General features: G+C 45.9%; 2 protein-coding genes across 3 annotated transcripts in view; both read left to right on the top strand.

The window, feature by feature from the left end:
* The window catches only part of LOC134536294 (uncharacterized), a 123,188-nt gene extending 98,146 nt beyond the window's left edge, over positions 1-25,042 (top strand). For both annotated transcript variants that reach the window (XM_063376045.1, XM_063376046.1), the window contains exon 6: positions 22,489-25,042. In XM_063376045.1, the coding sequence (XP_063232115.1) occupies positions 22,489-22,752 (264 nt within the window). In that variant the 3' untranslated portion in view covers positions 22,753-25,042. The remainder of the gene's footprint in view (positions 1-22,488) is intronic.
* LOC134536369 (uncharacterized) lies at positions 22,793-23,836 on the top strand. The gene has a single exon (XM_063376123.1). It carries the CDS (start codon positions 22,793-22,795, stop codon positions 23,834-23,836), a length of 1,044 nt encoding a protein of 347 aa, XP_063232193.1.
* Positions 25,043-25,689: the final 647 nt, after the last annotated feature.

The following is a 25,689-nucleotide window of genomic DNA, read 5'->3' as shown; positions in this document are numbered from 1 at the left end:
TTGGCCAACCACAGACGCCATTACGGAAATATTAGACCGTGTTTACGTTTGTTTGTATTTAAAATGCCTCCGTCGACTGTTAAATACGCGCTGTGGTTCGTTTTCTTGTTGGTAAAGACGTGAGAGCGGCTGAAATTCATCGAATGTTCAGTGAAGTGTATGGAGAAAACATTCAGATAACGATGAAATCGTAAAATGTGTGTTATCTTTCACTTTTTCGTGATTTCTGAAAAATACATAAGGTCGCCCACATCGTCAACTTTATGAAAATTTGGCGCAGAAAGGCGGTCTTATTAATTTTCACAGATCTCCAGTAATTGAACATTAATTAGTGCTCTACTTTGTATTCAAGCTATGTCTCAGTAAAAACAGTGAGCTGTTGTAAACGTTCTTTGTAGGAAACGTAGTGATAATTCTATAAGAGCATTACCTATTGCACGTGTTTATCTTTGGTTGAATGACCATTCGTATTGATATTTTGTAGGTATTCGGTTTTTCATACATATTCCATTAAATAAATGTTATTTATTTATTTTTGTAAGGGCTCGTTGTCTACTTATCAAACATATATGTAAAATAAAAGTACGGGGTTGGGGAAAAAAAGGAGGGGGGGTTGTAGCAGGCTCCATACATGTGTTTAATTTTTAACTGTTGAATTAATTTTGCATTTGTGTTCACGACTCGCTGCCGGAGCTAGTGAACTCAACTCGGACACCTTACTTGGAGCAACGACCACGTGTTTCAATATTTTCTTAATTAATATCAACAAACTCTGAAAGATCCACGTAATCTCCAAACCCTGTCCCAGTAAAGGAATGTAATTAAACCCAAAGTATTAAAAGTTGTTAATTAAAGTTGATGAAGTGGTGAGATCAGATTTGCAGTTTTAAACTTTATAAAGTCGCATCGTCACCGAGTGACCTCCGAGTCCTCAAACATCGGACATTATTTCTGCAACTCTACGCGACTAGACATATACAGCAACTACTTCTGGCTCAAGTCGCATCCAAGAACATGACGTGGCCGGCGTTTCGGCATTTCTTGTTGCAGCCATTCTCAAAGCAAGTAACAACTGAGGCCTGGTGTTCTGGCACAGTATTTATGTAAGGTTGTTTTTACAGCTGGGCTGTTGGTTGTTTTTGAAGTCAATATTCCTAAAGTTTGTTTTTACCTGGAGTATTTTCAACATGAAAGCACAAGATGGCGCCTAGACGCCCGGAGACAGGAAGGAAGGTATGCGAAGAGAGGGCTGTATCTCGCGAGATGCAGATCTGTGTTGTTTGTGTTGGCAAGCGCGTGACGTCACCAGATCGGCGTGACCTCGACAGCGTTGCCAACTTGGCGAGTGTTCCGTCTGCTGTGAGAGAGCTTTGAACAAGTGGCGGACGCAGGAGGGATAGCCCCTCCCAATGAAGTTGAGAAAAGATTGCAAAATATCAATGAAGGCAGTAATGTTGTGTTGGGGGAGACAACACCTGCACTTCCAACTGCATGAGAAACCGCGTCGCCTGGGTCTACTTCTGTATTTAGGCCCATGTGTCAGATTGATAGTGACGATAATAATTTAAGTTTTTTTAAATACACGTGTTCAAATTTTAAATATGTTATATTTTTATTCTTTCAAATCCACCTCCCTCGAAAAAAAAAACTGTATCCGCCACTGTCCTGAACCAGAGACCAATGACGGATACAGAATGACTCCTATCATGTCCTAAGACATGGACTTGCGATTTGCCAATGGAACCGTTGTAATGCAGCTCGTAAAAACAAAGCAAGTGCAAATGCGGCTAAACGAAAATGTATTTTTTTTTTTTAATTATTGAGTCTAAAGTTATATTTTGACGCAGTTAATATTTTAATTCAGGAGTAATGAAATTAAAAAAAAATAACACTTTCTTGTACTGAAATATTAACACACAAAGAGATACGAGATTTTATAACCTCAACAATGTTAGTTGCATTTGCCATGACATGTGTGTTTGACAGATTAAATTTTGTGTTTTAAGTTCAGAGAATGTTCAGCCTAAGTTATCTTGTTTCTAATAGTTCGTGTTTCCGCCCATGATTTTAATAAGTTCTTAGTATGACCATGTTTAAATGCTTAGAAAAGGTTTCATATGCTGAACAAGTTCTTATATAATGGTTTTAATGAACTTTAATACCTAGCATTTACTGAGAAAAAAATCAATCATGGCGTGTACAGATCTGGGTTAACCGTTCGTATGTAGACTTCGTGTTAAAACTTTATCAGAAGCAACACTGGACCTCACTGGCAACACTGGAACTTGAGTCGTCACCGTAACCTTGCAGGAAACGAGATAGAGCAGAGAAAGAGAGAGAGAGAGAGAGAGAGAGAGAGAGAGAGAGAGAGACACTAAGGATTGTGATCTCGGAGACGAGATTCGTAGAGAATAAACAGGCGTATGTAAAGATACATTTTCGCCGAGGAAAATCAGAAATATTTTATTCATTTAAGGCGATTTCATAGACATGACCTATTGCTTATTTGCACCGGTTATCTTGAACTAACCTTAAATACGGAATTCAAAAATGAATACACGAACACACGGAGCCCACATCAGCTGATGATATGATTGCTAATTTGGTCAGGGAAAAGACAGCACAAGAGAACACAGGGGGCTGACAACCAGTGGCGTAAGGCCATAAAATTTCCTTACCTAAATCAATTTTCACCATTGCAAAAATCAAAGTAATATATCTTTGTGGTAAAGAGACGACCAAAGCGCTAGACGATGTTGCCCTTACCTCACTAACGTTTACTGACCTTATGCGTAACTATATAATAGATTTTTGGTGTGAATTTTCTCCTTGTATTGAAAGCAGTACATAGACTTATATTTATAAAAACACTGGCTGATATGCCCGTTTTCCGCTACGGACGTCTGCGTTCAGAACACTCGTACTACTTGTTACGTATTAAATTAAACTGAATCGAATTTTTAAAATTCCCTGACCCATCCCCGTTCGTCCACTTGGGAGGAGATTAGGGCCCAATCCGATCATGTAACATTAGGAATATAACTGCTTATTTTCAAGTCTATAGGTCTTACAGTTCTTTGGAACTGGCGATGTGTGAGTCAGTGAGTGTTATTTGCTTTTACAAATAAACATGAAGATTGCTAAATAATACACTATAATAAAGCTATAACTGGCACATAAACTGGAATAACTATCATGTACTATCTGATGTGGCAGTTCCATGTAAGACATGTATGAGTGAACAAACACACCGCACCGTAGCGGAACATGCGCAGATAGAGTAGACAGGCACGTTGCCTACGTGACTGTGCGCATGCCTGACTCAGCCTGATACCGGGAACACACACTCGGGTGGACGGCGTGACCCTGTTCGCCGCCGCCTGCTCCCCTCTCGCCCATGTCCGCGCGTCTCCCCGCACCCCGCACCCCGCACCCCGCACCCCGCACCCCGCACCTGCCACCGCGCACCGCGGCACGCCGCGCAGAGGACGCCAGCAGAGACGTCACTTCCATGCTAGCGACACTTCCTATCGCATTGATTCTTTTGGAGCTGGTCTCCACATACGTGCAAACCTCGTTAAAAAAAAAAAAAAAAAAAAAAAAAAAAAAAAAAAAAAAAAAAAAAAAAAACAATAAATTAATAAGTAAAAAATTTAACTTTTTTAATATATAGTAGAGTGTATATTCTGCATAATAATGGCAATTACTATTATATTCGTGTTGAATGTTAGCTGTCTTTCTGTTGTTATAATACATTTCTTTCCATTCTACGTTCTCAAAATTTTATTTTCGTGGTCTTACTGGGTGTAATTTTTGTTCATGTAGATATTTCGTTTCTAGTTGTGGTCATTGGACTTGGACTAGTGCAACGAAATATGAACTGCGTCAAAATGCATCTAAGAACACGTACGTGTTTTTGTTGTTGCGATTGTATTTTTTTTTATATAGTTAGTTGAAGTAGATGGTTCTACTGTTGGAGCCATGCGCAGGAGATAAGAATCTGTCTACGTAATTGTTATTGCATGGACGGACAGCGCCGCTGCAACACAAGAGCTTCTGGTCGCTGTACGGGTGTGTTCGTGCGCGCTGGCTGGGGTAGCGTCGACCACAGTTCATTCCTTTATCCAATAACTGCTCAAGGTTAGGAAAAATTTCTGGAGTGTGCACTTTTAAAAGCAGGAGTCTTTAGGTTTTTACTTTTTGGCGTGAAAGTTCTCTTCAGCAGGTTAAGGTAACTCCAGGCGAAGACGTCATCAGAGCATAACGAAACTGTAACGTTATAAAGGACAAGATACAACGATGAGGAGTGGGACCCTCAATGGTAGGCGAAAGGGAGGGGGCTGGCGGTGGACGTTCGATGGCATACTTGCACACATTCATATACATTCTGATGTCTGTATGTGTGGAGTTTACTTGTGAAGCTTGTGGTGGCCCCGCAACCCGCGTGTAGTCATTCCACCACCACCACCTTCACCGGCTGGACAATCTGTGGCTGCGAAGAGGGGACTCGGGAGAAGAGGGAGAAGAGAGAGAAGAGGGAGACTCGGGAGACTCGGGAGCAGAGAGAGACTCAGGAGAAGAGGGAGACTCGGGAAAAGAGGAAGAAGAGAGAGACTCGGGAGAAGAGAGAGACTCAGGAGAAGAGGGAGACTCGGGAGACTCGGGAGCAGAGAGAGACTCGGGAGACTCGGGAGAAGAGGGAGAAGAGGGAGAAGAGGGAGAAGAGGGGGAAGAGGGGGAAGAGGGAGAAGAGGGAGAAGAGGGAGACTCGGGAGAAGAGGGAGAAGAGGGAGAAGAAGGAGAAGAGGGAGACTCGGGAGACTCGGGAGCAGAGAGAGACTCGGGAGACTCGGGAGAAGAGGGAGAAGAGGGAGAAGAGGGAGAAGAGGGGGAAGAGGGGGAAGAGGGAGAAGAGGGAGAAGAGGGAGACTCGGGAGAAGAGGGAGAAGAGGGAGAGGAGGGAGAAGAGGGAGACTCGGGAGCAGAGAGAGACTCGGGAGACTCGGGAGAAGAGGGAGAAGAGGGAGAAGAGGGGGAAGAGGGGGAAGAGGGAGAAGAGGGGGAAGAGGGAGAAGAGGGGGAAGAGGGGGAAGAGGGAGAAGAGGGAGACTCGGGAGAAGAGGGGGACTCGGGAGAAGAGGGGGACTCGGGAGAAGAGGGTGAAGAGGGGGACTCGGGAGAAGAGAGAGAATAGGGAGAAGAGGGATACTCGGGAGAAGAGGGAGAAGAGGAGACTCGGGAGAAGAGTGAGAAGAGAGAGAAGAGGGAGAAGAGTGAAAAGAGAGAAGAGGGAGACTCGGGAGAAGAGGGAGAAGAGAGAGACTCGTGAGAAGAGAGAGAAGAGGGAGAAGAGTGAAGAGGGAGAAGAGGGAGACTCGGGTGAAGAGGGAGACGCGGCAGAAGAGGGAGAGGGAAGGAGGAAAACACTCGCGCCTCGGGGCCGCTGGCGTGACGCGGTGAGGCCCGGGAAGCCCGGACGTCCTGCCGGCTCCCGCCAGTGCCGCGATGGCCGCGCGGGGGGCGGTGTGGCGGCGCGTGGTGGTGGCTGCGTGGTGCGCGCTAGGCCTGGCCACCCTTGTGTCGCTGCTGTTGGGAGGCTTGCTGCACTTCTCCCTGGCCGGCAGCTGCCTGGCCGCTGTGTCCGGCGCCGCGCTCATCGCCTACTGGGCCGCTCGCCGCCACAAGCAGGTGCCGGCGCACATTCTTCCTCACGTTCAAGTCCGACACCATCCAATCATAACTAATTATATCAGTTATCTTTCGCGTATCCTACACAATTATTTACGCAGTATTTTTCTCGTCAATCAAAGTCAGCAGTTTGGTTTGTTTGGCTCAATGCGTTTTTCTACTTGTTTCTTTGACACTCCGACAACTTGAGCACAACTTATCTTACCTCCAACTGTAAATATGCCGAAGTTACGGATCCTGGAATTTTTAGAAGGTTTTTGAACTCTTTTTTGAAGGAAAAAAAACCTTTACTAAAAAAATCAGAAATAAAAATATCTGAACGGTAAACTGAAACTTAATTGCTCTATCGTTCTGTCGACGATATTGTCTCACAGTCGCGATAAGTTGTGAATTGCTGCGTTGCGTGTGTGAATCACGCGTTTGGAACCTCTTCCTGTTTATTCTTTCAGATGACATGCGAAACACAACTTCCAAAACAAGCTTGCTACGCGTGAATTAATTGCCCACAAATTACGTGATCTATACGGTAAATGCCTATTTATTCCCGTCGTCTGTTGAGAGAGGCCTTGATTTTGTGCTTGCAAGAGTTTCGCATACAGTAGTTAAAAATAAGTTACTGTATTTTCCAGGTATGTAAGTCTGAAAATCTACAGTGTAGGACTCGGACAGTACCTTTGGAAAAAAAAAGGGGGGGGAGGGAGGACACTCTTTGTTACATAGTGAAACGACTTCTACATTTATTTAACGTTGTGGGGTAATATCCATTATTTTCGCTCACAAAAAAAGTTTTTTTTTTTTTAACTTTCGGAACTAAGATTTAATGCTATTTTCTTTAAGTATTTGAAAATAATTAATAATGCCGTACATGTGAGTCCGACACTGATTAGATAACTTTTCATGTGTTTCCCTCCAGATGGCAGAGATGTGTTCTTTCGATCCTTTCTTCAATTTCTGAGCATTTTTTGTTTCGTTTTGCAAAATGGCGCTACTGCGGTTGAAATGCGTTTGATCACTAATAAGCATGAATTCAACATGCCTCGAAAATGAGTGGGTTTCGTTCCAGAAGCGCAGACGCGATGAGAGGTGACGCCGCACGAGAAGAGCGGAGATGCATGTTGCGAGGTTGGCACCTCTGGAACCGTGCTGTGTGACGCGACAAACATGGCGTCAGGAGACGTGAGCGGTAGCGCTTCCACTCTGTGGCGGACGGCGAGTTGTTCTTGTCAAGTCGAGGAACATTCTCTCACTGATTGCAACTTCTTGCTGGCCCACACTTGACAATTTCGACCTTACACTCCTAGCGGAAGACATCATCACAGTTTTTTTTTAAATCTTAATTTTAAATCTTTACTAGGCATTATGGAAAATCAACGGCCATTTTCACTTCATGGATTCTATAAACACACCAAGTTCCATAGTTTACAGAGTTGTTACCAAAATATCGTACGTATAGTTGGGAGGGCAGGGTTGTTGAAACGATATTGTGGCCAAAGTGCTTAGAACTTCATGGGGAAGAGAACTGACTTCTTTATATAATGTGATAATTTAGAATAATGCCAGAAGTCAGTACTGACTGACCGCTACAAATATTTTCCCGCGTGAGGTCACTGGAAGGGTGCTAAATTATTATTTTTGGAATAACAACAGCTGGATTATATACCTTTCTCTACATTTAGTTTTATGGAGTGTAGTCTTCTCCGGCAGGTGATTGTGATAAGCCGTATATGCCATCCTGACAGGAAAAGGGAGAATATTTTTAATGAGCACAAAAAAGAAACTACAAATGGTAAATTTTCCATTTTCTAAACATTCGAGAAAATGTCCTTTTGTACCATTTTTAATTTTTTACTTAGCGAACATTCCACGGGATGGGACGAATGCCGCGATGTGGCAACGTGACTGCGGAGTGGTTCCGGACTGCCTGCGTCACTCAGGAGGAGGGGGGGGTGACCTTTGGCACTGATAACTCCACCCTTAAATTAAAGTCTACAGCTGATTTTGCCAAGGGTAAAAATTATTATGGTATAATACGTAGCGTAATATCCGACTTATTATTTAGTTAAAGCTTCCTGTTTGGACTCCCAGCTGAATGGAGACCAGAGTTTCATTTGCCACTGAAGGTATATTTATTTCTCGGGTCATAGAATGAACCATATATGTATGGTCTCTTTTTTCTCTTACTTCCGTGATTATAAAGGCAGTGACAATCCCTTATCAGTGGCGATCCCTTATCAGATCAATGCCCGATCAGAACATTATTTACTTTGTCGGTGTCATAAAAACTATGTTTTTTGTAGCTGATTGATAAGTTTTTTTTCCTGTTACGTTTACTTACAGAGCAGTATGTCATCCATGAAAATAATTTATTAGATATGTAAATTACAACACAACATTGCATTAACTTAGGATGTATTTCGTATAATTCCGTTGATATTTGCAGAGCTGTGACAAATGCTGCCAGAGCGAAGTGCAACAGGACCGCGGCCGTCTTGCAGTGGCGTAGCCAGGATTTGTGTATGGGGGGTGTTAAGAAGCATGCCCCCCCCCCTCACCGTATTAAAGCGGGGGGTCCGGGGGTCCTCCCCCGGGAAAATTTGGATTTTAAGGTGTAAAATAGTGCTATTTTAGCAGTTTTCGGTACTTAAATTTAAATATTGTAATGGTAAGCTACAAGTCTACAAAGCTCCAATTGTCGCATCTGTCTTCGGCTGAATTTTCTCTTTGGCTCCATCTGCTCCACCAGCATTATGTTATAACATTACAAGGCTACTTGGTTACGTAGCTACAAGTCTACAAGGCTCCAATTGCGACATCTGTATTTTAATATGAAATTTGTTTGAGTGATGAATACGAAATTAATTAAAGAATTGGTGCTAGGGGGGGGGGGGTTGAACCCCTAAACTCCCCCCCCCCCCCTGGCTACGCCCCTGCGTACTTGTATCGGTGAATACGAATACGAGTACGAATGTATTCGCAAAAATTATTTTCTATGAATACAAACGTATTTACAGATGTGAATACGAATATATTCGTATTTGCAGGCGTGGATACGAATACAATGTATTCATATTTTCGTGTGCATATTCGTATTCGCATATTAAAGAGTAAAAATACATGAAAAAATTCAAATTCGCGCATTCGTATCTGCAATTATGTACAAATATTTAAATTCTCATATCCGTATTCGCATATCCGTGAATTTACCACCTTCATTAATATTTACATTATTTTATCGAGCTCTGGGCCACAATTTTGGGTACGTCACACATTCCTGGAGGAGAACTTAAACACTTTCCACTGTCCACCCACTCTCTAAAATATACTCTTTAATAATAAAGAAAAAATAAATATTTAAAAAAACTATAAACGTTATATGCTTTTATAGCTTATGCAAAAGTAAATTACACATATATGTGACAAACAATGTGTAGCATAACAAAAATATTTTCTACCAAAGTTGAATTAAGTCAGTTTCTCTAGAAATATATACAGGGTGTCTACCAGATCTAGTAAATTAAATTCCCTGATTTTTCCATGTTTTCCAGGTCTAACACTGAATTTTTCCAGGTTTTCTTTAACACAATTACGACATTCCACGAAACTGAAAAATCTGCATAACAATACATTGATGGGTTTCAAAGTATATCAACTTACTTAAATTAGTAAAAATATTACCTTCTTCTAGATGTGGCCAAAGTGACTCAATTGATGGCAAATAAAACATGCTGCTACAAATATTTCACACACTTTTGCAAAAAACATTAGTAAAAGGAAGCTCCCGTCAATTTCGCAGTGACTTAACTTTTGCGTCTATAGCACTTGCTTCAGAACAAGCCAAATCCAACACTCGAGCCTTCTTAAACTGCAATGCCTTGATCTACTCTTCAACTCTTCTTTTTTCTGCCTTCTTCTTGTCTGTAGCTTCCTTTTCTTTTTGTTTTGTTTGCAGGACTTTCTTATGCCTACAACTAGCATTTCTTACATACTGTAACATGGACTTGATATCAACATGCTCTACATCTCCAGAACATTGAACAAAGTCATACACTTGTCTTTGTGCAATCAGTGTTTCTTCCTGCAAGTTTTCAGTCAGCAGATTAGAATTCACTGAAAATCCTCTTTCCAATGATGCATTTCCATCATCATCCTCACAAACTTTAGAAGGCCTGTTTTGGCAACTACTGTATATGCTTTAAGAATGAGCATCCACAAGTGATCAAGGTGCCCATCTTCTGGAGAAAAAGACGAGAACAGTGCTTCAGAATATTGCGAGGAACATACCAACTGATATGATCACTCAATGTTATCAGCTTCTTGTCCTGATAGCCGCCTGTTTCGAAGACAAAATTCTAAACTGTACTTCACACGCTGTTTCCTCACACCCAAATTTAAAGCCATAGACGGACATAAGCAGGAAATTCATTTGGTAAGTTTGTACTTTAGTGGAATTTTGTCTTGAAGTTTTTTTACCATAAGTTTTGGACAAGTCCTAACATCATTTTTTCAGTAACAGGACAGACTTTTCTGGTACTTTCTCTTTCTTGATGGCATGGCATACTGCATAACCCAACTTGATATTGTTAGCAGTCAATAGATTTTCCTGGTTATCTGCATCCAATCGAGATACATTCCGTTTTTCCCTAAAGCTCTTCAGTACCTCTGGTTTCACAAACTTTCCTGCCAAAGCTAATAAAATGTCTACCAGTGAATCATACAGAAAAGGTGCCATGGGTGCTTCACTTTGGAACATTGTAAGAAACAATTCCAGCTCTGATGCCAAAGAGTGGAAGAATGTAAATTTTACTTCTAGAAGATTATCTTCAAGAGCACTTTCCACTACCTACATTGAAAGACAGATGAAATAAAAACTTCACTAACAAATTTCTTTAGGTGGGGTAACATTTTCATGGCACGCTCAGCAACTGCAGTATTTTCTAACCATCTGATTGCACAAAATTTCTTGGGAAAAAGCTCTGATCTAGTTATTCTAATGTAGGTAATCTGACCTCCTTGCAGGTAAATGCTTAAACAAAAAGTAACTCTGCCTCAAAAAAACTAACAACGTTCCATTGTGTAGCAGAAATTCCAGTTTTGAAAGCACCATGGACCGTATGAAGCCCACAGCTACCAATTTCTAGCAACGATGGCGAATCTTCACCAAAAGTGTCTGTGAAATGTATTTTCAAAGCTAACAAAAATGCCCAGTTTACGTTGGGGGCATCCATAATTACTTAAAATTAAATGCATCTGTCGGTGTAATCCGAGCGCAGGAAGCACATGCCGCAGCACATACGTCAGCAGGATGACAGACCAGCTTCAACCAGTTTGTATCACGTGATTTAACATAACTTCCGAATCCGATGGTAAATAAAAGAAAATGGACGTGGGAACTGTTCGTTATTTGCCATTCAAAAATAAAAATGGGAGGGGATACACTTGATGCTACGTCAATGCAAGCTGATCAATAAACAAAAAAGTATTGCCAACTACAACCTACCAAACAAAAATTCCCTGAGTTTTGAAAAAATTCCCTGATTTTTCCCTGATTACAATATTCCCTGATTTTTCCAGGTTTTCCAGGTTTTCCAGGGTCAGTAGACACCCTATATATAAATATGCAATAAAAAATTCAAAACCGCATAATTTTAAAAGCAAAAGGCAAACAAGTTTTAAGTTTACTTGCCGTAGTCTGTAACTTATGTTCCAGGAATTGAATACTAAAATATTATATAGGTATATATAATTTTTAAGAGCCATAAGTTTGTTTGAATACTGATGCTTGTTTTATAAGGCGATGTGCAAATAGAGAGAGACATGGTTATCTAGCTAGCTTCGAAAAGCAAAACAATGGCATTTAAATAATACAAAAATTACTCCATATTTACTACGTGTAAGTAAATAACGTAAAAAAAGGCTCTTTCAGTTGGTGTGCACATGTTTGGAAGTACTGTTTTTTTTTTATTTCTTTGTATGTTTGAAACATTTGATACCAATTATTTCCAACTGAAGAAGCATACAACTTAGATATAATTTTATTTTGGTATTATATTTGTGTAATACTAGATACGTATTGTTGGCATATTTGTTTTTTTCCCTTTTAAAAATTTAATATAATAGTTAACTATCATGTGTTTATATATTTTTGAAGACACTGATTCACTTCATATTTGATATGCTATTATTTTTGATTGTGCTTCATATTGTTAAGTCACATTTGTGTGTAATTTACTTGTGTCTAAGAGATAACTGTGGATAAGGTTTTAAGTTGACTGAAATATTTAGTATGTTCTTAATTATTAATAGGCACAATTTAGGAAGAGGGTGTACCGGTAAAGTGTGGACCGTAAATTTTCCTCTAGGAAATTCTTAAGTACCCAGATTTGTGATCTAGAGCTTGAGAAAATAGCGTAAATATTAATGAAGGTGGCAAATTCGCGTATTCACTGGTAGGCGAATACGAATACGTCAATAACAATCCGCAAATTCGAAAATCTGTACACATTTTTGAATAAAGTAAGAGAATACGAATATTTTATTCATGAATTCGTGTTCTTTAATATGCCAATACGGATATTCACATGAAAATTTGATTATAGAAGTATTATATTCATACCTGAAAATACAAATATATTCATATTCAGGGGCGTAGTCTTATTCATCACTCAAACATATTTCATATTAAAATTAATAAAATTCTTACCTTTACAATAGTTAAATTTAAGTACCGAAAACTGCTAAAATATCACTATTTTACACCTTAAAATCCACATTTTCCCGGGGGAGGACCCCAGGGGGTCGCTTTAATACGGAGGGGCCATGCTTCCTAACACCCCCCATACACAAATCCTGGCTACGCCACTGTTCATATTAGTATTCATAGAAAATAATTTTTACGAATGGATTCGTATTCATGTTTCCGAATACAAATATGCCCATTACGGCTGTCCGGCAAACCTCATCTCAGTTTGACAATGTTTCCCAGCAATCGGTCCAGGCAAATGCCGGGTGTACCAGTGTGTTTCTTGTGTGCTCCCATGTGAAATGCCCTCGCTGCCAACGACGTTAAGCCCTATGAGTTGGTTAGTTCGGAGTAAGTGTATATGACTAGAAGAAAGCATCGTTGACGAGCATCTACTCCCTTTCTTGCTGTTATTGCCTGGGGTAGCCATGCATCTTGGCCATGCATCATGCTTGCCTGGTGTGGCCATGCATGCATTACCATGTGTGAAGCTGCTTTTTGTCCACCCAAAACATTGGCCGAATCGTAGCATTTGCATTCAGTAAACAGTTTAGGACTTTGTGTTTGATGGCACTGACTGTGTTCAATTACGGAAATTGAAATTAATCGTTTTGACCATCAACAGGCGTGGTTGCAATGAGTTAACACCAACCACTTCACAGCATGCACACGTGTGGCCTCCCAAGAAGATCCACTGAGTCGAGTCAGCGCTGTCTAGGCGGACGAGGAAAACAAGGAAGCGCGACGCGGTCTGCTGAAGATAACCGCCACGCCCTCTTTCATCTCTGAAACCGAAGAGCGCCGAGCTTAGCGGTCCGCATCGGGCGCGCTCCGAAACCTGAACTACGTTTGCACTTCCTAGGAATTTGCCCGCCACACTAGCAGGCAAAAAGAGAAATTTCAGCAATTTTCTCAAGCAGGAAATTTTTTTTCCTGGAATTCACGTGCCCGCTCACCTGGGTTTTCACCAGATAGGGGAAACACCGACAGATCGAGAAGTAATTGAGGATTAAACCTGGAAACGGAAACATAGAATAAATGCTAAATTAATAATGTTGAGTTTTACTATTTTGTAGTGTGTGAAGTATAAAATGTATTTAGGCCTAGTCAGTTTTAATCATTTCATGGACTTGGCTGTAACCACAAAAGCCAAGCTAAACAAGATTTATTATTTACATTTAAGATTGGATAATCCAAACAGAAGTTAAGTTCAAATAATTTTGGTGCATGTAACAAGTATTTTATAAAGCAAAAAATAATTAAACAGTCCGAAAAATAGGAGGGGGATGGGGTTGATGGTCCAACTGTTCACATATGGATTGTGTAATGTTTGAACCAGTGTGAGGGTCCCCAATTAAGGGACTTAGCTTAGATGTAGGGGGATGAAGTATAGATGTGTATCGTAGAGTCTAGTGTATAGGCCTTATCTTAGTGAGCAAAAGGAAAAAGTTCAGAAAAAAATATTGTAAACTATTTCAGGTGGGGTTTCAAGTCTTAGTATTGGTAAATTAAATTGGTTCTGGTTGTAGGGCACAGAAATCTCTGTCGTACCATTTTAGTTGGGGATTCAATTGTAAAAACAGTGTGTAGTTCTCTTCTTAGGGTATACATTAAAAACCACTGCAAACGGTGAGGTGAAACACTCGATTTCTTGGCAGCTCAGACCCAGCGTGTGCTATAAATATTCTCACGAAGTTATTGGATATAGAAGATGTCTCCGAGCAACGGAACAAAGTGCGGGCAGTATGCGTGCATTAGCGCACTGACGCTGGCAGTCGTTTTCGTGTGGCTGGCGAGTGGCTTGGACTTCCCGGGTACGGTGCAGGCAGTGCTGTGGGGAGCCTGTGCCCTGGTGCCGCTGGTAGTGGCGTGCGGGTGCGCCTGTCGCTGCCTCGCCGAGCGAGCCGCCCGCCGCTCCGAGGAGAGCGGTGACTCCCAGGTATGTGGTCTCCTCTCCTTGCAGTCTCTAGTTCCCGGGCTCGGTGCAGGCAGTGCTGTGGGGAGCCTGTGCCCTGGTGCCGCTGGTAGTGGCGTGCGGGTGCGCCTGTCGCTGCCTCGCCGAGCGAGCCGCCCGCCGCTCCGAGGAGAGCGGTGACTCCCAGGTATGTGGTCTCCTCTCCTTGCAGTCTCTAGTTCCCGGGCTCGGTGCAGGCAGTGCTGTGGGGAGCCTGTGCCCTGGTGCCACTGGTAGTGGCGTGCGGGTGCGCCTGTCGCTGCCTCGCCGAGCGAGCCGCCCGCCGCTCCGAGGAGAGCGGTGACTCCCAGGTATGTGGTCTCCTCTCCTTGCAGTCTCTAGTTCCCGGGCTCGGTGCAGGCAGTGCTGTGGGGAGCCTGTGCCCTGGTGCCACTGGTAGTGGCGTGCGGGTGCGCCTGTCGCTGCCTCGCCGAGCGAGCCGCCCGCCGCTCCGAGGAGAGCGGTGACTCCCAGGTATGTGGTCTCCTCTCCTGCAGTCTCTAGTTCCCGGGCTCGGTGCAGGCTGTGCCCTGGTGCCGCTGGTAGTGGCGTGCGGGTGTGCCTGTCGCTGCCTCGCCGAGCGAGCCGCCCGCCGCTCCGAGGAGAGCGGTGACTCCCAGGTATGTGGTCTCCTCTCCTTGCAGTCTCTAGTTCCCGGGCTCGGTGCAGGCAGTGCTGTGGGGAGCCTGTGCCCTGGTGCCACTGGTAGTGGCGTGCGGGTGCGCCTGTCGCTGCCTCGCCGAGCGAGCCGCCCGCCGCTCCGAGGAGAGCGGTGACTCCCAGGTATGTGGTCTCCTCTCCTGCAGTCTCTAGTTCCCGGGCTCGGTGCAGGCTGTGCCCTGGTGCCGCTGGTAGTGGCGTGCGGGTGTGCCTGTCGCTGCCTCGCCGAGCGAGCCGCCCGCCGCTCCGAGGAGAGCAGTGACTCCCAGGTATGTGGTCTCCTCTCCTTGCAGTCTCTAGTTCCCGGGCTCGGTGCAGGCAGTGCTGTGGGGAGCCTGTGCCCTGGTGCCACTGGTAGTGGCGTGCGGGTGCGCCTGTCGCTGCCTCGCCGAGCGAGCCGCCCGCCGCTCCGAGGAGAGCGGTGACTCCCAGGTATGTGGTCTCCTCTCCTGCAGTCTCTAGTTCCCGGGCTCGGTGCAGGCTGTGCCCTGGTGCCGCTGGTAGTGGCGTGCGGGTGTGCCTGTCGCTGCCTCGCCGAGCGAGCCGCCCGCCGCTCCGAGGAGAGCAGTGACTCCCAGGTATGTGGTCACCTCTCCTTGCAGTCTCTAGTTCCCGGGCTCGGTGCAGGCTGTGCCCTGGTGCCGCTGGTAGTGGCGTGCGGGTGTGCCTGTCGCTGCCTCGCCGAGCGAGCCGCCCGCCGCTCCGAGGAGAGCGGTGACTCCCAGGTATGTGGTCTCCTCTCCTTGCAGTCTCTAGTTCCCGGGCTCGGTGCAGGCAGTGCTGTGGGGAGCCTGTGCCCTGGTGCCACTGGTAGTGGCGTGCGGGTGCGCCTGTCGCTGCCTCGCCGAGCGAGCCGCCCGCCGCTCCGAGGAGAGCGGTGACTCCCAGGTATGTGGTCTCCTCTCCTGCAGTCTCTAGTTCCCGGGCTCGGTGCAGGCTGTGCCCTGGTGCCGCTGGTAGTGACGTGCGGGTGTGCCTGTCGCTGCCTCGCCGAGCGAGCCGCCCGCCGCTCCGAGGAGAGCGGTGACTCCCAGGTATGTGGTCTCCTCTCCTTGCAGTCTCTAGTTCCCGGGCTCGGTGCAGGCAGTGCTGTGGGGAGCCTGTGCCCTGGTGCCACTGGTAGTGGCGTGCGGGTGCGCCTGTCGCTGCCTCGCCGAGCGAGCCGCCCGCCGCTCCGAGGAGAGTGGTGACTCCCAGGTATGTGGTCTCCTCTCCTTGCAGTCTCTAGTTCCCGGGCTCGGTGCAGGCAGTGCTGTGGGGAGCCTGTGCCCTGGTGCCACTGGTAGTGGCGTGCGGGTGCGCCTGTCGCTGCCTCGCCGAGCGAGCCGCCCGCCGCTCCGAGGAGAGCGGTGACTCCCAGGTATGTGGTCTCCTCTCCTTGCAGTCTCTAGTTCCCGGGCTCGGTGCAGGCAGTGCTGTGGGGAGCCTGTGCCCTGGTGCCACTGGTAATGGCGTGCGGGTGCGCCTTTGGCTGCCTCTCCGAGCGAGCCGCTCGCCGCTCCGAGGAGAGCGGTGACTCCCAGGTATGTGGTCTCCTCTCCTTGCAGTCTCTAGTTCCCGGGCTCGGTGCAGGCTGTGCCCTGGTGCCGCTGGTAGTGGCGTGCGGGTGCGCCTGTCGCTGCCTCGCCGAGCGAGCCGCCCACCGCTCCGAGGAGAGCGGTGACTCCCAGGTATGTGGTCTCCTCTCCTTGCAGTCTCTAGTTCCCGGGCTCGGTGCAGGCAGTGCTGTGGGAGCCTGTGCCCTGGTGCCACTGGTAGTGGCGTGCGGGTGCGCCTGTCGCTGCCTCGCCGAGCGAGCCGCCCGCCGCTCCGAGGAGAGCGGTGACTCCCAGGTATGTGGTCTCCTCTCCTTGCAGTCTCTAGTTCCCGGGCTCGGTGCAGGCAGTGCTGTGGGGAGCCTGTGCCCTGGTGCCACTGGTAGTGGCGTGCGGGTGCGCCTGTCGCTGCCTCGCCGAGCGAGCCGCCCGCCGCTCCGAGGAGAGTGGTGACTCCCAGGTATGTGGTCTCCTCTCCTTGCAGTCTCTAGTTCCCGGGCTCGGTGCAGGCAGTGCTGTGGGGAGCCTGTGCCCTGGTGCCACTGGTAGTGGCGTGCGGGTGCGCCTGTCGCTGCCTCGCCGAGCGAGCCGCCCGCCGCTCCGAGGAGAGCGGTGACTCCCAGGTATGTGGTCTCCTCTCCTTGCAGTCTCTAGTTCCCGGGCTCGGTGCAGGCAGTGCTGTGGGGAGCCTGTGCCCTGGTGCCACTGGTAATGGCGTGCGGGTGCGCCTTTGGCTGCCTCTCCGAGCGAGCCGCTCGCCGCTCCGAGGAGAGCGGTGACTCCCAGGTATGTGGTCTCCTCTCCTTGCAGTCTCTAGTTCCCGGGCTCGGTGCAGGCTGTGCCCTGGTGCCGCTGGTAGTGGCGTGCGGGTGCGCCTGTCGCTGCCTCGCCGAGCGAGCCGCTCGCCGCTCCGAGGAGAGCGGTGACTCCCAGGTATGTGGTCTCCTCTCCTTGCAGTCTCTAGTTCCCGGGCTCGGTGCAGGCAGTGCTGTGGGGAGCCTGTGCCCTGGTGCCACGGGTAGTGGCGTGCGGGTGCGCCTGTCGCTGCCTCGCCGAGCGAGCCGCCCGCCGCTCCGAGGAGAGTGGTGACTCCCAGGTATGTGGTCTCCTCTCCTTGCAGTCTCTAGTTCCCGGGCTCGGTGCAGGCTGTGCCCTGGTGCCACTGGTAGTGGCGTGCGGGTGCGCCTGTCCCTGCCTCGCCGAGCGAGCCGCTCCGAGGAGAGTGGTGACTCCCAGGTATGTGGTCTCCTCTCCTTGCAGTATCTAGTTCCCGGGCTCGGTGCAGGCTGTGCCCTGGTGCCGCTGGTAGTGGCGTGCGGGTGCGCCTGTCGCTGCCTCGCCGAGCGAGCCGCCCGCCACTCCGAGGAGAGCGGTGACTCCCAGGTATGTGGTCTCCTCTCCTTGCAGTCTCTAGTTCCCGGGCTCGGTGCAGGCTGTGCCCTGGTGCCGCTGGTAGTGGCGTGCGGGTGCGCCTGTCGCTGCCTCGCCGAGCGAGCCGCCCGCCGCTCCGAGGAGAGCGGTGACTCCCAGGTATGTGGTCTCCTCTCCTTGCAGTCTCTAGTTCCCGGGCTCGGTGCAGGCTGGGCTGTGGGGCGGCTACACGGCAGCATGGCTACATTTGCAGGCAGGTTACAGTTACATCTGGAGCCGGGCTTTTTGGCTACATGGCTACATTTAGAGCCGGGCTACACGGCTATAAAGTTACGCAGCTACATTCTTAATCAAGCATCACAGCTACATCTGGCTGGTTTACACGACTACACTTGTGGCTGGGTTATGTGACAAAAAAATGTAGAATGGCCACATGGTTGAAACATTTGACTCCATTGTACGATACTTTTACCTCTAGCTATGTCATTATCTTGACTGCAGATAAAGTACGTGGCGTGGTGCTACATTATCAGGCAAGCCTGGTTCCTGGTCGTAAAAGAACCTACCTCATTTGAACGACATGAGTAGGCTTACCTCTAGCCCTCACATTACCCTGACTGCAGATAAATTTTTAGGGACAGTGCTACATTATCAGGCAGTCTGGCAGTCCGGCCGTAAAACACTACGTGGAACGAGCGGAGTACCACTAGCCTTGTCTTTCTTTATACTGACAGCAGATAGTGTACATACAATGAGTGTGCAATTTCAGGCAAGTCGTCCGAGTGCTTGGAACGACCAGTGTATCACTAGTCCTGTGTTGAATTGGACTGCAGGTACGGTATATGGTGTAGTGCTACATTATCAGACAAGCCTTGAGTCTTGGTGGCGTGAGACCCGACTGCGTGAAGTGACTAATGTGCTACTAGTTCTTTCATTATCCTGACTACAGAAAGAGTACATGATGCAATAATACATTATCAGGCATGTCTGGCAGTTCGACTTAAAACACCTGACTATGTACCACTATTCCTTTCTTTATCTTGACAGCAGATAGTGTACGTATCGTGAGCCTGCAATTTCAGGCAAGCCCGATGGTCCGATGTAAAACACCTGATTACATAGAATGACTAAGTACCATTAACCCTATAACTGTAGATAGAGTACTTGATGCAGTGATATATTATCAGGCAAGTCGGGCTGCCAATATGGCATCATCAGCTTTCAGGCGGCTGTTAGATGTTAATTTAAGTATCTTTTAGGATTTTCGCCATATTTGATTAAAAAAGTATGTTTAACCCAGCACTAACCAAGGTTCGAACCGGTGACAGGTTTTGATCGAATCAATCAGTAAATTAATTATTTATTTTTAATGATTTTTGGAATTTTCACGAATTCCTAGGTTAATAATTACAAATTTTTAAGGTAGTGGCCAAGATAGCTGGCAAGGTGGTAAGTGGCACAATTGCACTCTAGAGGCAAAAACACCAAGTTAGATTAAACACCCTATAGCAGACGATAAGTGCACTACATGACACTAGCACTATTAATAGCAAGTATTGAATACAATATTTTAAGGAACCACTATAAGGACTATAGTAGTAGCCATCAAAGAAACAAATACAGAGTATGGCGTCCGCGCGGGTTGCAAGGGCATGCAATGACTGCGTGGGAGTACACAGGATGCAGAGGATGGTATGGATGAAGAGTAGGGCAGAATAGAAGAGTCCACCATGCGGGGGTTTGGTAACTTGGATGTGTAGTTAGCTTTCATGTTGTTCTCTATTGCTGGATTTATAACCAGGTGCGCACGTACCCCTAGTGATGAGTGGCTACACTGGCCAGTCACTCCGCTCAACCCAACTTTTAAGGTAAATTCTTTTTCGAATACATCACACACACAAACACATCACACAACGTTTTACAGAGGCTCATAAATCAAATATTTGTTTTCTATTTTACAGATATCACAAAGCCTTGCAATGAAAGGATCCGAAACATTTAACAAATGATTATCAAAAAATGAATTCCGAATTATTTTATCATTTCATTAATTCACTACTTTACTAAAAAATTGTTTTTATTTAAAAACCATTTAAAAAAAGATTCGATCAGTTTAATCCTTTCTCGACAAACTGACTGAATGTATAGAATGAAAGCGGCATTGCAACGCATGCTGGCCATTAGTTAACATAGTTAGTCATGTTTAACGTACTTTAATTTTCCCGATTTTCAAAAAATCGACGAATGACATCTCCACTCGGGTGATTGGGGGGAGGGGGGAGTTTTAATGTTGAGGAACCCGAATGGTTAGGAAAGACTCCAAATCGAAAGAGAATCTATTTTTTGAAATTGTCGAAATTTTGTGGTTTTTACCCCCACTATATATTTGTATATTTATATACACTGTTCTCCATGACAATTTAGGTACTAATACATAAATTTTTTAACACGTATAAAATTTTCGCGCTATCCATTTCGTTATAACTCTTCTCCGTTATGCGGTGTCGTTATTTGTCACTCAAAGTATTCGATGGTAGGCTTATAAAGATAAAAAATTTGTGACACATTTATCGTTAAGTGTTATTCTACACATTTATATTATGTAAAGAATATTTCACCATACATTTCGGAACACATTAAGTAAATTATCCTTGCTATTTATTTAGATTAATGCTTTAGAATACACGATTTGGAATAACACGAACATTTTAGGAATGCATTAAACGTGCTAAGTAAGGGATTGGTGTAATTGGCACAGTGTGGTTGCGTGGTTGCGCTTTTCCCCGCGGGGGCAGGCTGTTGTTGCATGTTTTTGACTGGGAAAGCCCTACAGCACTTGGCCACATGGTCAAACCTCTGACCACGCTGTACAGGGCCCTTTGGAGTGCCTGTGATCCTCGACTTTTATGCTGAGGCCAGCAAAGTTGGGCATTGCGTAAATCCTTTCTGAGATTACATTTTCATGCTAAATCAACGAGATTGGTCATCGGGTATGCCTGTTGGTCAGGAACCAAAAACCTTGCACAGGCAGACCTAATTTAGCGAACTCCACTTGCAATAATTCCTTGTCGGTGCTGCCATGCATCCGACAGAACACAAGTTTCTTTGGGACCTCGTCCCACTGTATAACATGGAGTGTTGCACCCCAGCCTGGTGACATGGAAACACTGCACTGTGGTACTCGCTCAAAGTGGCAATTGTGACTAATAGCTCATCACAGCTCCTGCTCGCACACGATATTTTTCCTTTAAGGTCGCGTCCAGGGTGGCCTTAATCATTGGATATGTGTGGTTTTAATCAACAAACACATTGAGGTTTAACGTGTATTTTGCGGTACGCTTTCTCGGAATTGTTGTTGATTTGCGCGGGGGGGGGGGGGGCAGGGGGAATGGTGGAGCTTGCTCCTGTGCTCGTGGGCGCAGATACTAATATACACTACTCCAATCGCTACTACGTCGGGCAGGATTGCGGATAAAAAAACGAATGTTACCCAAATGGTCGACGAGGTCCCGATCATAGGCATCGAGAGGCGAACATGCCCGAACATAGCCGAATCCTTGCGATTGTCAAGCCACAACTGAGTAAGCCACTAAAATAGTAGTCCCAAAAGAAATACATTGTGCCCATAGCCCTTATTTCCATCTACTTATGTTATTTATCTCTAAAAAAAAAAAACTAATTGGATCACAGAATTCAACCTTTTCATATAAAGTAAATGGCACTGGCTTCGTCATGGCAATACTAATTTTATCTTGAGTAAATGAATTATTATTTATTTATTTCTATGTTAAATCTTACATATTCTATTTTACATCAGGCAGAGAACTGAGGCAAGCTTTTGCTTAAAGTTCTAAACAGTATATTATCAACTGACAATTTTTAACACTTAAATATTTATCCAACTCAAAAATTGTAAACTGCACCAACATAAACACAATTGGGAAGAAATTATATAATTATGATAAATAAAATACAAGACAAACTATATGAAAATCTAGCGAGTGCTTGTGATGTGTTCATAGTCTTACCACCACGTAGTCATACTTGTGTGTTATGACATGTGATTTTGTAAGAATGAACACAATTTTTGTTTAAAGAGAACATCGTGATATTTAACTGTTTGTAATGGAATGATACTAATGTCTACATCTCTGTACAAAGTGCCTGTGTCAAGTATGGCCGATTGTAAACATGACCCACATCCAGGACCGTGCACAGAATTACATTTCAGAGGAAGGGGGAGAGGGTGTAACAACTTTTCCGGCTGTTTGCTTTCAAATACTTTCCATTTGTTGTTGGAAATGACAGATCTCTCCCAAACTGCATACACCCCGCCCATGTCCTCTTTGGTTTAAAACACTTTCATCCACATTAGACCTCCGCAGAAGTCTTTAATCGACTGCAAACTCTGAGGTCTTCTGTCACAGGTTAGACCATATGCTGCTAATTGCTATGTAGTATTGGTCGTTTAAGAGATAATGTGCTTGGTTTACTTCTTGCTATGCCATCTAATTCTGACTGCTATTCCATCCTTGTTGTAGAACCAACTCAGCGGTGTGACGGACCCGAGGCAGAGGAGCGACTACAGGGACCTGCACATCGACATCCCGCCGCCGGCAGACTTCTTCATGCAGTACACGCCGCCGCCAAGCTACGAGGACTCTAAGCCCGTGGTGACGCCACCGCCGACCTACTCGGCCGCCATCGACCTGTCGGGCAGCCCGCCTGTGTGGGAGGTCCCGGCGGTGCACCACGCCCCCTCTCCTACCGGGGAGCCACCCCAACACAGCGGCGCCAGTGTCTGACCACGACGTGGGCAGTCCGCCCGTGTGGGAGGTCCCAGCGATGCACCACCCCAACACAGCGGCGCCAGTGTCTGACCACGACGTGGGCAGTCCGCCCGTGTGGGAGGTCCCAGCGATGCACCACCCCAACACAGCGGCGCCAGTGTCTGACCACGACGTGGGCAGTCCGCCCGTGTGGGAGGTCCCAGCGATGCACCACCCCAACACAGCGGCGCCAGTGTCTGACCACGACGTGGGCAGTCCGCCCGTGTGGGAGGTCCCAGCGATGCACCACCCCAACACAGCGGCGCCAGTGTCTGACCACGACGTGGGCAGTCCGCCCGTGTGGGAGGTCCCAGCGATGCACCACCCCAACACAGCGGCGCCAGTGTCTGACCACGACGTGGGCAGTCCGCCCGTGTGGGAGGTCCCAGCGATGCACCACCCCAACACAGCGGCGCCAGTGTCTGACCACGACGTGGGCAGTCCGCCCGTGTGGAAGGTCCCAGCGATGCACCACCCCAACACAGCGGCGCCAGTGTCTGACCACGACGTGGGCAGTCCGCCCGTGTGGGAGGTCCCAGCGATGCACCACCCCAACACAGCGGCGCCAGTGTCTGACCACGACGTGGGCAGTCCGCCCGTGTGGGAGGTCCCAGCGATGCACCACCCCAACACAGCGGCGCCAGTGTCTGACCACGACGTGGGCAGTCCGCCCGTGTGGAAGGTCCCAGCGATGCACCACCCCAACACAGCGGCGCCAGTGTCTGACCACGACGTGGGCAGTCCGCCCGTGTGGGAGGTCCCAGCGATGCACCACCCCAACACAGCGACGCCAGTGTCTGACCACGACGTGGGCAGTCCGCCCGTGTGGGAGGTCCCAGCGATGCACCACCCCAACACAGCGGCGCCAGTGTCTGACCACGACGTGGGCAGTCCACCCGTGTGGGAGGTCCCAGCGATGCATCACCCCAACACAGCAGCGCCAGTGTCTGACCACGACGTGGGCAGCCAGACAGTGCACCAAAGTGCGCCGAGGCGAGCGCTTTACTGCGTTCCTGTGGACCAGAACCAGGTTCTCTGGTGTGACTCGCTTGTCAGCTGACACAAAGCCGAACTGCCTCGTCTTGTGCATTCCATGATTCTAGTCTCTTCTGAGGTGGTTTGATACCTGGAGTTTACTAATTGTGTACTATTCGTTAAGACTTTTGGGAGGAAACTCATTTTCCACTTCATTTCATGATGCGGATTGTGTGAGGCACTGTTTTACAGCCTGCAACCTTAGCTGAATCTGCGGTTCCAGAGTTGATCTGAGGACGATTACGAAATGAAATGTGACCTGCTGTATCTTGTTTTGTCTGCCATGAGTTTAACTGAATGTTATTCTGGCTGTTTATAACTCTTTGTTATTTTCATGCTTTTATCCTTAAATAAGTCCATCTCCAACTTCATTTTAGTTAAAGATATGCTCTAAGAGGAATACTTGTTTCCCCAAAACAAATATTTGCTTGGCTAGTGTTTGCTACATAATTCACAGTATTTATTATATTTTCAATCTAATATATTTTTGGTGATATTAAAAATGAATGTTTTTATTAGTCATGCATACATTTGCTTGCACAAATGTTCTGCATTTCCATTCCTATAGAACTCCTACAGAAGTCTTCGTAAAGGTTGGTTTTAGTATTAAAATGGCCATGCAATAAGTTATACAGGTATTTTAGCATGTACTTGACACAAAAAATTCTCATATTTTGCAGCAAATATTTGTACATATTTACCTGAAAGTATTTCTGCCCAAATTCTAGGCAAACTTAGCAATTATAATTGATAAGCTGTTCTGACATGTTGACTATACTTGCGAAGGCAATCTAATAATATTTGAACAGGGAAATTCAACTCACCATGATGACTGAATTGTGTACTCTTTTGACGAACTGTATCCATCTATCGTCATTTTTGCTGCCTTGATCATAGTTTGTACATGATGCATAAAGACAACCAACGATATTTATTGCCTTGTGAAAAACAGGACTTCTATGAAAAATATTATCTGCTTGACTATAAGACCTGTATCAAAATAATGCGTGTTTTATTTGTATTTGGATCATTAAATCACGTGTACTTGCTGATAATGCATGTGAAGTTTATGTAACTTTGTCAGACTCATGATCTGACGAAATGGTAACTTGGTGCATTTGTTATGAAAATATATAATCTCATTGGTTTGTTTCACTTCTGTTAGACTGAGTTATTTAATGTTGTAAACAGTTTTGTACGATGTGAAGTATTAAAATATATGCGAAAAATATTTATAAACTATATATTTTTTTCTTTCTAGTTATTATGTGGTACTTGTTAAAATCACATTGAATTCTTCATAATATTAACACTTTCAGGTAACAATTTGTGATATTGAAGTAGCTTGGCTTCTGGGTTGTAGCCGTGTCCTTGGCGAATAATTCACGGATGTTTCGATCGACAATGCAGTCGCCATCATCAGGGAGCAGTATTTCTTGTGTGTCTACAGTATGACTAACGCTGCGCAATTTATATATTTCATTGTGAACTAAGGGTTGTCCAAATGTAATGCTCATTTTAAAGTTGCCATTAATTATTTATATGACTAGAAATTTTGGATGGAATTAAAGTTTAGTTGTACTATTATAAAGTTTTATTTTTAATAGGTTTGCGTGCGATGTTCACGAAATGGATTAATCTCTTGGCTCCGCCACCTTTTAAAGATTTATAAGACTTACACGGATGGCAGCACCATGTTTAGGTTCACATTTCCGTTCCAATAAACTTATGTTCCATCCACGAAATAACTCCCACTAAATGCCGTGTACCGAGAATACATCAAAAATATCTGAAGACAACAATATTGGCCATACCTGTAAATGTGACCTGTGTATATCGCATAATTTGTAAGGCTTGGCAGTAAACATTTTCGTCCTA

The sequence above is a fragment of the Bacillus rossius genome, chromosome 10 (genome assembly GCF_032445375.1).
Source record: "Bacillus rossius redtenbacheri isolate Brsri chromosome 10, Brsri_v3, whole genome shotgun sequence".
Taxonomy (NCBI): Eukaryota; Metazoa; Arthropoda; class Insecta; order Phasmatodea; family Bacillidae; genus Bacillus; species Bacillus rossius.
This window is presented reverse-complemented; position numbering and strand designations above follow the sequence as displayed.

Bases quoted from the DNA above. Each gene is read 5' to 3' on its own strand.
- LOC134536369 (XM_063376123.1), top strand. From the start codon at position 22,793: ATGCACCACCCCAACACAGCGGCGCCAGTGTCTGACCACGACGTGGGC.